The sequence below is a fragment of the Hyla sarda genome, chromosome 9, assembly GCF_029499605.1.
Source record: "Hyla sarda isolate aHylSar1 chromosome 9, aHylSar1.hap1, whole genome shotgun sequence".
NCBI lineage: Eukaryota > Metazoa > Chordata > Amphibia > Anura > Hylidae > Hyla > Hyla sarda.
In genome coordinates, this window is record NC_079197.1 from 150,179,315 (window position 1) to 150,191,341 (window position 12,027).

Genomic DNA, 12,027 nt, shown 5'->3' on the forward strand with positions numbered 1-12,027 from the left:
CCCTGCTACTCACAATGTTTTAAATCTCCCACTGAGAGCCCTGATTGGCTCCTCAGTACCGCCCATTCAGGGCTCCCAGCTCCCCTGCTTAATAACTTCGGATCGCATCGGGTCTCAGAAGTGAAACCCAGTGCGATCAATCCCTCAGCCTCTGTACTACAACCCCCATCATGGAACAGACTCTGTTCCATGATAAGGGTAGCAGTACAAACACTAATGTAGCCTCCCCAGCTGTCTGCAGACTCCCGCAGCCAGGGAATTACTACTCCCATCATGGAAACAAGTCTGTTCCATGATGGGAGTAGTAGTAGTCCCTCAGCACTGCAGGAGTCTACTGATGTCACCTCTTCTGAGCATGCTCAGAAGTAATAACGGATATTATAAACCAGGTGCAAATGGATGACATAAAGGCTCATCCATCACCCATAGACTTCAATGTTAAAAATAACGGCCTTCTTGTGACGGGCAAAAAATTTGTGCATGTGCCGTTATTTCTTCCGTCATAACTAATGGCCGTTATTCATGACGGGCTATAACGGTTCGTAACGGGTAATAAAAAAATCCCATAGACTTGAATGGGATTGTTTAACGGCCGTTTAACATGGGTTTTCTGATGGATGTTTGTGACGGATGAATTTTTATAGTGTGAAAGCAGCTTAACATGTGCCAACCATTATCATGTGATCAATAACCATGTGACCATATCAAAGGTCCTTTATAATATACAATTCTACAGATTATAGGGGTACACTGCAGGTGAGTCCTGGGGACGTGCAGGGACTCAAGCTGATAGGACTGTGAGATGCATATCCTGTACAGGGATATTACAACCCTTTAGGGTTTTTTTATAGCAGTTTTTTGCTTGTGGCTGTTCTTTCCAAATAATGGTGTATTCCAGTGAGAAACAGAGATCGCCTATCCTTGAAGTAAATGTTGCCTCCAAATTCTAACCTTGAGAAAACAGTCCATGGAGACAATATAATAGTATTACTACAGGGTAAGAGAGTTACAGCACTATAAAGGTTAGCGGCTATACTTGTACAGGGCAGCGGATCTGTTTAATATGCATCAGTGTCTGTAGCCTGAGTTGCTAGGAAGCCGGGTAGTAGTTGTTGTGTTTTTTTGTATACACGTAGACCGCTATAGTGTGTGTGCCATTTCAGTTGTAAAAACGAGGCCAAGTAGACACTTTTTGTTTAACCTCAGTTACAACACAGACTTGCATCTCATAGACAATGCAATATTCGTTGACTTAAAGGGGCACTCCGGCACTTAGACATCTTATCCCCTATCCAAAGCATAGGGGATAAGATGCCTGATCGTGAGGGTCCCGCCGCTGGGGACCCCCGTGATCTTGCACGCCGCACCCTGTTTTAATCAGTCTGATTACTGTCGATCATGGGGCCGGAGCGTTGTGACGTCAAGGCTGCGCCCCGTGTGATGCAAGCCTACGGGAGGGGGCGTGACAGCTGGGAGGGGGGGGGGGGGACAAGCCAATGGGAGGGGGGCGATCTCCCTGCAGCACCTACATTCTATGCGGGAGCTGCGTCTCCAAGTTTCAGAAACCTTTGGGTTTCCGGGACTGGAGACGTGACATCACGCCACACGCCCTCCATTCATGTCTATTGGAGGCAGCGTGATGGCCGTCACGCCCCCTCCTATAGACATGAATGGAGGGGGCGTGGCGTGACGTCATGTCCCCAGTCCCGGAGGTTTCTGAAACTGGAGATGCAGCTCCCGCATAGAATGTGGGTGCTGCAGGGAGATCGCGGGGGGTCCCAGCGGTGGGCCCCCCACGATCAGACATCTTATCCCCTATCCTTTGGATAGGGAATAAAATGTTTTTGTCCTGAATACCCCTTTAAGGGTGCCATTAATTTTGTCCAGACCATTTTTGGAGTTTGGTGACATTATGTCCAATTTGCTTTTTTTCCTCCCTTTTTTGGTTTAGTTCCAATACACACAAAGGGAATACACATGTGTAAAGCAAAACATGTGTTACTGCAATCCTTTTCTGTGAGAAATACTTCATTTTCTTGAAAAGTTTCAGGGGTGCCAACATTTACGGCCATGACTGTAGGTGTTCTGCAGACCCGACCAGTCACTTACATGTGACCCATCATTCAAGCCATTCTTTGTCCTTTTATTCTTCCTGCTCAGACAGCCATATAGGGGGAGAGTTATCAGAACCTGTGCAGAGGAAAACTTGCCCAGTTGCCTATAGCAACCAATCAGATCGCTTCTTTCATTTTTATGAAGGCCTGTGAAAAATGAAAGAAGCGATCTGATTGGTTGCTATGGGCAACTGGGCAAGTTTTCCTCTGCACAGGTTTTGATAAATCTCCCCCATAGACTTCTCCCAGCCACAACTACTCTCTATAAAATCTGCTGGAGAAACATCTTATGGTACTCACTTTACCAGCAGCCTCCTCCCCTACTCCTCACCCATAATGCCCTAAAAGGCATCGTAATAAAACCCAACTTGGTGCCCCGCTCTTTAAAGGGTACCTCTCATCAAATAAACTTTTGATATATTTTAGATGAATGAATGTTGAATAACTTTCCAATAGCATGTTAATGAAAAATACGCTTCTTTCTATTGTATTTTTCCCGATCAGTCCTGTCAGCAAGCATTTCTGACTCATGCTGGAGTCCTAAACACTCAGAGCTGCCAGCCTGCTTTGTTCACAGCCAAACAGGCTGTGAACAAAGCAGGCTGGCAGCTCTGAGTGTTCTCCTTTGTGTACAAAGCAGACTGGCAGCTCGTAGTGTTTAGGACTCCAGCATGAGTCTGAAATGCTTGCTGCCAGGACTGGTAGGGAGACCCCTAGTGGTCATTTCTTCAAAGTGGAAAATTAAATAGAAAGAAGCATATTTTTTTAATAACATGCAATTGTAAAGTTATTCTGCATACATTAATCTATAATATATCAAAAGTTTTTTGGATGAGAGGTACCCTTTAAGAGTGGGTAGAGGGGAGGGATAGGTAGGTATCCCCCTATTAAAGGCGTTGCTCCATCTTGCAGTTCCCTATCCACAGGATCCAACCATCTTCTTCTATGTTGTGACAATGGTCAATGTAGTGTCAAGGTGTGGTGGCAGTGCCAAGGTTTTATCGCAATGTCTAGTGGAGGTGTTCTTGTCATGTCAAGGTGTAGTATCAGTGCCTATTTCTAGCTTGGTGGACTGGTGTCCATGTCATGTCGGGGTGCAGTATTGGCGCCTTGCACTGGTCCGGTGTAGCAGTACCCATTTTGTTGAAGTTAGAGTAGTGTGTGAGGGGGAGGTGTATCCTGTGGCTGTTTCGGTATCAGTACACACTGACCTTTCACACACTCCTCTCTCCTGAAACCTGTTTGACTTTCTCCTCTCAGTATTAACCCCTACAATGCCATGACACCATTCACTTGTAATTGTATGTTCTAGTTCTAGTACAAGCCGCCATAAGCGTAATGAATAGCTACATAGCTGGATTATCGATTCAGAAGTGTATGAGAAGTGTTTGCGAGTGGCTTTTATTGAAGTAAAATCTCGGTCTTGGGTTGTTCCGAAGGGTTAATTCCTCATGGGCTTCTCGTCATTTGTATATGCACGTCTATTCTTTTGCATAAATGTTCTACTCTAGACATATTGACATAGTGAATTGTAGCTACAGAGTCCTGTTTGGTACGTGGGTTTCTTGTCTCTGCAGGTACCTGTGGCCTCTAGTACAGTGCTCCCTCAAGTTACAATATTAATTGGTTCTGGGATGACCATTGTATGTTGAAACCATTGTATGTTGAGACCAGAACTCTATGGAAACCTGGTAATTGGTTCTAAAGCCCCAAAATGCCATCCAAAAATAGGAAAAGGTGAGGATTAAAGAAAAATAAGTAGATAACTACCGTATATACTCGAGTATAAGCCGACCCGAGTATAAGCCGAGACCCCTAATTTCAACCCAAAATCCCAGGAAAAGTTATTGACTCGAGTATAAGCCTAGGGTGGGAAATACATCATCCCTCCCCTGTCATCATCCAGACCCGTCATTAACATCCTCATCATCATCACCGCCTGTCATCATCCAGACCCTCATCATCATCACCTGTCATCATCCCACACATCCCCCCTTCATCATCCCCTTGTCATCATCCCCACCCCCCTTCATCATCCCACCCCCCCCCCCTTCATCATCCTCTTGTCATCATCCCACACCCCCCCCCTCATCATACTCTTCTCATCATCCGCCCTCAGTGGTCTTCAACCTGCGGACCTCCAGAGGTTTCAAAACTACAACTCCCAGCAAGCCCGGGCAGCCATCGGCTGTCCGGGCTTGCTGGGAGTTGTAGTTTTGAAACCTTCGGAGGTCCGCAGGTTGAAGACCACTGCGGCCTTCGACATCATCCAGCCCCCTCTCACCCCCCTTTAGTTCTGTACAGTACTCGCCTCCACTCGGCGCTGGTCCGGTGCTGCAGGGCTGTCCGGTGAGTAGGTCGTCCGGTGGGATAGTGGTTCCTGGCTGCTATCTTCACCGGGAGGCCTCTTCTCCGCGCTGCGGGCCCGGAATAGAGGCGTTGCCTTGACAATGACCGTACCTCTGCGTCGTTGTCAAGGCAACGTGACTATTCTGGGGCCGGGCCCGAAGCGCTTAGAAGAGGCCTCCCTGGTGAAGATAGCAGCCCGGAACCACTATCCCACCGGACCACCTCCTCTCCGGACAGTCCTGCAGCACCGGACCAGCGCCGAGCGGAGGTGAGTACTGTACAGAACTAAAGGGGGGGTGAGAGGAGGCTGGATGATGTCGAAGGCCGCAGTGGTCTTCAACCTGCGGACCTCCGGAGGTTTCAAAACTACAACTCCCAGCAAGCCCGGACCGCCGATGGCTGCCCGGGCTTGCTGGGAGTTGTAGTTTTGAAACCTCTGGAGGTCCGCAGGTTGAAGACCACTGCGGGTGGAGAGTTCACTCGAGGATAAGCCGAGGGGGGTGTTTTCAGCACGAAAAATCGTGCTGAAAAACTCGGCTTATACTCGAGTATATACGGTAATATAGATAAAGCAAATCCTTACATATAAAAGTAAGAAAAATCTGCTGGGAGCTGTAACTCTTTTTATTATAAAAATGAAAAACAAATCTGATACAAAACATAAAACAAAAACAAGCTCAACCAGCTATAACAAACATAACATAAATAAAATTACAAAAACAAAATCTGCCTAACCGGCCAGCCCAAATTTACTAAAATATACTTTTACTTTTTTCCTCATACCAAAAGACAAAAAACACACACAAACACTCATTCCAAAAAAAAAAAAGAACATAAAAATAGCCCAACTTGGCTTAAAAAAATTATAAAACATAAAATAAAGCACGACTTGGCTATAAAACAAAAGAAAAGGAACATAAAAGTAGCACAACTTGGCTGTAACTCAAAAATTACCCTTACCCAGGGAAAAAAAAAAAAAAAAAAAAAAAAAAAATTATTTTATAATATTTCGGCACAACTTGCTACTAAATAACACTCTGCCTCCCAGCCAGAGATCCACCGGTGAAAGAAGGGCAGGGAAAAACAGCGCGGAGACGCGGCCGGAGAGAGGGCCCAAAGAGCCCAGCCCCACGCACCGCCCCCGCACGGCCGCAAGGCCCGCGAAGCACGCCCAGCACGGCAAGAAGCCGAGGACGGCCAGAGAGGACCCGCGCACGGCCCAGAAACCGGCGAGCGCCGGACCCAAAAAGAGCAAGCCAGAAGCAAAGAAGAGGACAACACCGCCGAAAAGCGAGACCGCGAAGCCGGAGGCGAGGAGAGCAGAGACACCAGAGGGGAGCAGCCCCCCCAAGGAGGAAAAAATTAAATATAAAATTTTATACACAAACATGTATTTAACATGCATATACGCAAGCATACACATACACACATATATATATATATATATACATACACATGTATATACACATAAACGCACACATATATATACACATAAACACATATGACACCACTTAACTACTGACCCGACTGCCACTATACACTATATAATATAAAATAATATAAAACAATATAAATACAAAACACAATATATACAAAAATCACTGAAAATACACAAAAATATACTACAGAAAATAACGGAAAGCACCTACACTAAAACTGTCCCCTCACCCACACCACCCCTCCTGTACATGGGTCAGAGTCCATACCGTCCATACCGTTCTCAAAGTCCAGTCCTTCACTGACCCATGTCAGGACCCCAAAACACCACAAAACCACCACCCACAAATACACCCTCCCCACCTAACACTCCTCCCAACCAACTTATATACAAACTTATACATTATGAACCACCACCCCTTTTAGGCCCAAGTTTGGTTGCCTGTAAGCCCTTCATACCATGTCCACTAAAAACAAAACAAAAAGCTAATGTGTACATGCATCAGCCCACCACCAGGGAGAAGGATGGCAGACCTGATACATAAATCATTTTATACTCTTTCCCTAACTCCCCCTACAATTCTCCCTAATTCTATCCCTACAAGAAATCTGACCCTGCCCTCACCCTATCTCTACCCCTATAACAACCCCTAACCAAAAATAAAAGGTACTCTACCCAAAAGGTTTAGTACCTAGGGCACATGAAATGAGAAACCTCTCCACAGGAGAGAAGCCCTACTGGTACCAAGACTGCCATACTCCAAAGACCTGATCTTCCCGAGGTCACCAGTGATGTTCCTACATACCTCCACCTCGGAGAGGATTTTCTGTTGGGTCGACACTAAGCACCGTGCGTTCCACGTGTAGTACCTAACCACTAAACTGACTAAGAATAAAGTGCCCCGATCTCGGCCACCCAGGTTCCTGAATGCCCCATAAGCCCACTCCGGATAGGCAAGGCCGGCAAGTTGACTCCAGCCGATGGAAGCGCCCACCCTGTTATAGACCCCTATGTTAAAGGGACAATGAAGCAGGAAGTGGTCCATGCTTTCCAGCGTGTCCCCGCACTCTTCTCGGGGACATCCCCGGTCATCAGAGTTCCTGTACTTCAGGTTGTCCTTTACACATAGCTTCCCCTGAAAGCAGCGCCAGGCCAAGTCCCAAAACTTCTGGGGGATCCTTTTCATGTTTAAAAGATACAACCCCACCCTCAGATCCCGACCTGGGCAGTCCCTGAGCGCCAGAGGCTTCTGGAAGTGGGTCAACAGAACCCGTTTGTCAAGGAACTGCCTTGACTGGGTCCTGATCTCCCACACTCCCAGACCCCACCGACGTATCGCCTTCAGAGTCGGGGTAGCGTAAGCCGGAAGATATCCATGTGGTGTACGGAGGTCCTTCACTTGCCCTCCTGTCTCCCATTCCTGGAAGAAAGGCCGAAACCACTCCTTGCAGGAGAGTACCCACGGAGGAGCCCTCTCTTTCCAGAGGTTTGCAATGTTGGCTTTCAAGAAGGTGTTCGTTAAGAACACCACGGGGTTTACCATAGATAAACCCCCTAGTCTCCTCGTGCGGTACGTAACCTCCCTCTTGACTAGGTTCAACCTGTTCCCCCATAACAGTTGGAAAAACAGGCTGTAGACCCTAGTGTAGTAAGCCTCTGGTAAGATACATACACTGCCCAGATAGATAAACAAGGGGAGCAGGTACGATTTGATCAGGTGTACCCTTTCCCTGAGGGTCATAGACCAACCCTTCCACTGGTTCACCCTCTGAGTGGCATCCTGGAGCTTACCATCCCAGTTTTTGGTGGGATAATCATCCTGGCCGAATGTGATGCCCAGAATTTTTGCTGACTCTTGGAGCCCTGGAAGGGTGTCAGGGAGATCAAACGTGGGATCTCCCCCTCCCAGCCAGAGACTTTCACACTTATCCCGGTTGATCTTGGACCCGGATGCCTCCGAGTAGCGGTCCACCTCTGACATCACCACATCGACCTCCTCCCGTGAGGAGACGAAAATAGTGACATCATCAGCGTACGCCACCACTCTCTGGGCGACATCCGGCTCCGCCAGAGTCATCCCGACTCCCGCCAACGGCCCACAATCTACCCTCCGGACGAAGGGATCGATTGCGAACACGTATAACAGCGGGCTCAAAGGACAACCCTGACGGACCCCGGACCCCACCTCAAAAGAGCGGCCAGACCAACCGTTCACCAGCGGGAAACTCTCTGCCCCTGCATATAAGGTGACAAGCCAATTCACAAAAGTACTCGGTAAGCCATATCTCAGGAGGACGGACCAGAGGTACTCGTGGTTCACCCGATCAAATGCTTTGGCCTGATCCAAGGACAGCATGTACCCCTTCCAGAGACCCGCACTACTCCGCTCCACTGCCTCCCTGACACTGAGGACAGCACTTAAGGTGCTTCGGCCCGGAACAGAGCAGTGCTGGGCCCCCGAAAGGAGCCGGGGTGCAAACTTCACCAACCGATTAAACAGTATCTTGGCCAGAAGCTTCCTGTCTGTATTGAGAAGAGCTATGGGCCTCCAATTCTCAATCCGGCTAGGATCTTTACCCTTTGACAGAAGAATCAGGGCTGACCTCCTCATTGACTTTGGTAGAGTGCCCGAGGAGAGACACTCATTGAATACCTCAGTCAAGAGGGGAGCTAAAGACTCCTTAAAGGTCCTGTACCACTCGGATGTTAAGCCATCCGGACCTGGCGACTTCTTGGGGGCGAGCCCCTCGATCGCCAGTCTCACTTCCTCTTCCCTGATTTCTTCTGCCAAAACATCAAGAGAGGGGTCTACCCCTGGCTCAGGAATAGTTTCAGCCAGGAAAGCCGACATCCCGTCTCGATCTAGATCCTTCCTTCCCAAGAGGTGCGAGTAGAAGGATCTGACGACCTCCAGGATCCCTGATCTGGACCGATTCAGAGATCCCGTACTATCAATCAGTCCTGAGACCACTTTACTACTCACTGACATCTTACAGTTCTTGTAAGGGTCGGGCGAGCGGTACCTCCCGTAATCCCTCTCAAAAACCAAAGATGCGTGCCTATCGTACTGACACCTCATCAGCAAGGATTTCACTCTGGAGATATCCTCCCGGCTACCTCCAGTCGAGACAAGGAGCTCGAGTTTCCTCCTCAGACCCCGATACAGGCGGTACCTATTCAGGGACCTGAGGCTCGAGAGCTGGCGGAAGAACCCCGCAACCCGCTTCTTGAATATCTCCCACCACTCTGACTTACTACTACAAAAGTCCAGTAAAGGTACCTGACTCTGAAGAAAGTCCTCAAAGGACTGTCTTATCTCCGCTTCCTCCAGGAGGGACGAATTCAGCTTCCAATGACCTTTACCCATCCGGGGGGTCTCTGAAACATTCAAGGAAAACAAAATCATACAGTGATCGGAGAATTCCACCTCAACCACGGACACTGCGGAAGAGACGGCTTCCTCCTTTAAATAAAACCTGTCTATCCTAGACCTGCAGCTACCTCGATGATAGGTGAAACCCACGTGGCCTGAGGGGCTCCGGATGTGGGCATCCTCTAGGCGAGCTTCCCTAACTATATTATTGAGGGCCACGCTATCGTAAGCCAGCGGACCATTGGAACCTCTCCTATCTTGGGACCTCGTGACATTATTGAAGTCCCCTCCAAAAATCACTTGCCGGCTAGTAAAAAGGAAGGGCTTAATCCTCATAAAAAGATCTTTGCGGCCCCACTTGGTTTGTGGGGCGTAGATGTTAATGAGCCGGAGCTCTTGCCCCTTCATGAGGACATCTAAGATCAGGCACCTCCCCATTTCTAACTCAATAACCCGTCGGCATTCAACCGGAGCGGTAAAAAGGACCGCCACCCCACTATACGGCTCAGCCGCAAGAGACCAGTGGGAGGGCCCGCGCCTCCACTCTCTTCTGGCTTTTACCAGGGAGGCTAGATCTGACAACCTGGTCTCTTGCAGATACAAAATGTCGGCTTCAACACGGCCGAGAAAATCAAAGGCTGCGAATCTAGCCGTATCCGACTTTATGCTGGCACAGTTAATGGATGCCAGCGTCAATGGGGTGAGTGCCGCCATCATGGGTGATTAAGTTAGACGGCCTCACCTTTATTTCTTCTTCCCCTTCTTCTTCGTGCCCTCATCCCCAGAAGAAGAAGAAAGGGCAGGACCACTTTTAACCCTTTTTTTGGATTCGCTCTGATCCATATGGTCCCCGTCTCCGTCCGACCCCGGTCTAGCCCTGCCCTCCGAGGAAGGTGCCTCAACAGGACAGGGCCCAGTTCCCCCCAGAGGCTCTCTCTCCCTAGGCACCCCGCCCTCACCTTCCCCCTCCAAGGAGGGGGAGGAGATGTTATCAAGGACGAGGTACCGGTTTGACAGGTCAACCAGAGGGGGGGCAGTCAGGCTTCCGCTTTGGACCCGGCCCGCAGTACGAGGGAGAGAGGGCTTGGACCTCTTCTTTCTCCCTTTCCTTTTGCCCTTGTCTTTCTTTTTGGCCTTCTCTACACTCTCCTCATCCACACTTTCATAGTGGGAGGAATCGGAAGAGTCGGCCATATTGCCTTCCTCTTCGCCCAGTCTCCTGACCTCCTCATCCAGCACGTCCTCCTCCAGGGCTTCAGTCATTTCAGGGCCAGCTTCAGGAGCAGGGGCCGGAGCTACCCCCGTCACTTGGGCACTCTCCTGCTCCCTACTCCTCCTCCGATTTTCCTCCCGCCTTAGTTTGGCGGGGCCCTTCTTCCTCACTAGCCCTGGTGCGCCCCCATCCCTGCTCGTACCCTCTCCAGCCGAGGCAACCTCACAGCTCTCCCCAGCCGGAGCGGCCGCCGCACGGGCGAAGGCGCTAGGACAACGGCTGAAAGGGTGCCCGAGGACACCACACAGATGGCAGCGGATCTGCCTACAGGATGCGGCCAGATGACCCACCCCACCACACAAAGCACAGACCTGTACAGTACAGGCTGCGCTAAAATGGGTGGGGCTACCGCACCTGTGACAGACCTTAGGCTGCCCCTGGTAGAAGACCTGGATCCTGTCACGTCCAAGGAAGGCGGCTGACGGAATGTGGGCAACCGTACTCCCTGAACGCCTGAGTTTGACGGAAAACGTCCAGGCCCCGGACCAGATCCCGTGCTCATCAATGTTTTTCTTGGGCATGTCCGTCACATCCCCATACCGACCGAGCCAGGTCATGATGTCGTAACAAGAAAGTGACTCGTTACGGGTCAAAACGGTCACCTTCTTGACCGAGTTCTGACGGGAAATTGCCTTTACGGCAAAATCCCGCCAGCCGGGCTCGTTCTTCGCCACCTCGTAGTTTGACCAGAAGAGTTCGAGACCCTCTGGCCGAACGAAACTGACGTCAAACTCGGACGTACCGTAGGGGTGGATCAGGGCAAAGATGTCACTCGCCCTGAATTCCATCTGGAGGAGGAGCTCAACCACTTTAGCGCGAGGTGGGCACGCATCCTCACCCCTCCAAATCAGACGGACCACATTCCTGCGGTTATTGTCCTGCCCGGTTGTCGGGAGGGACCAGACCACCTCCCCATTCTGCTCTCGGAAAGCCCCCAAACCGTGCCTCTCTATCCAGAAAGACAGGTCGACCTCACCCCTTCCCTCTACCTGGATCGACCTGTCTCCCCTACGCAGAGCCTCCAGGAGGCGCTGTTGCAAGTAACCCCCGGGGACGGACGGAGACGGGGACCCCCCTGGACCCCCGGCAGCGACATTAGCATAGCTCCTAGGAGCAGTCACTGCCGGGGGGGCAGCCGGGCCAGACCCAGACCCAGACCCAGAACCACCATTCACACCACCACTCACATCATCCTTTTTTCCATCCATACCACTACTCCCACCAACATTCACTCCACTGACACTCCTCTCATCCACAACACTACTACACTCAGCATTCTCACTCATACCCTGCCTAACTGATTCTGGGCTGGCTGGGAATTGTAGTACTGCTGGCTTAACTACATTCTTTTTGTCCGGCTTGGCTGCTGCTGCTGCTGATGATGGTTCCTCCTGACTGGGCAATGATCCAGGCACTGGGACACTCCCCCCCCTCACAGGGGAGTTCCCCGCAGTGCCCGCAGAACAAACTGAACTCGGGG

General features: G+C 50.1%; 1 protein-coding gene across 4 annotated transcripts in view; it reads left to right on the plus strand.

Moving 5' to 3' along the window:
* Positions 1-12,027, plus strand: part of MAP3K10 (mitogen-activated protein kinase kinase kinase 10) — a 112,694-nt gene that overhangs the window by 11,692 nt on the left and 88,975 nt on the right. Inside the window, exon 1 of one of the 4 annotated variants that reach the window (XM_056538644.1) lies at positions 614-756. The exons of 1 other annotated variant lie outside the window; for it this stretch is intronic. Coding sequence is in view for 1 of the 3 variants with exons in the window: in XM_056538642.1 (XP_056394617.1) it covers positions 931-997 (67 nt within the window). In the remaining 2 variants the exon portion in view is untranslated. Of the gene's footprint in view, positions 1-613; positions 757-809; positions 998-2,310; positions 2,407-12,027 lie in introns of those variants that run through there. 2 more of the 4 variants (XM_056538642.1, XM_056538643.1) reach the window with 2 other exon arrangements.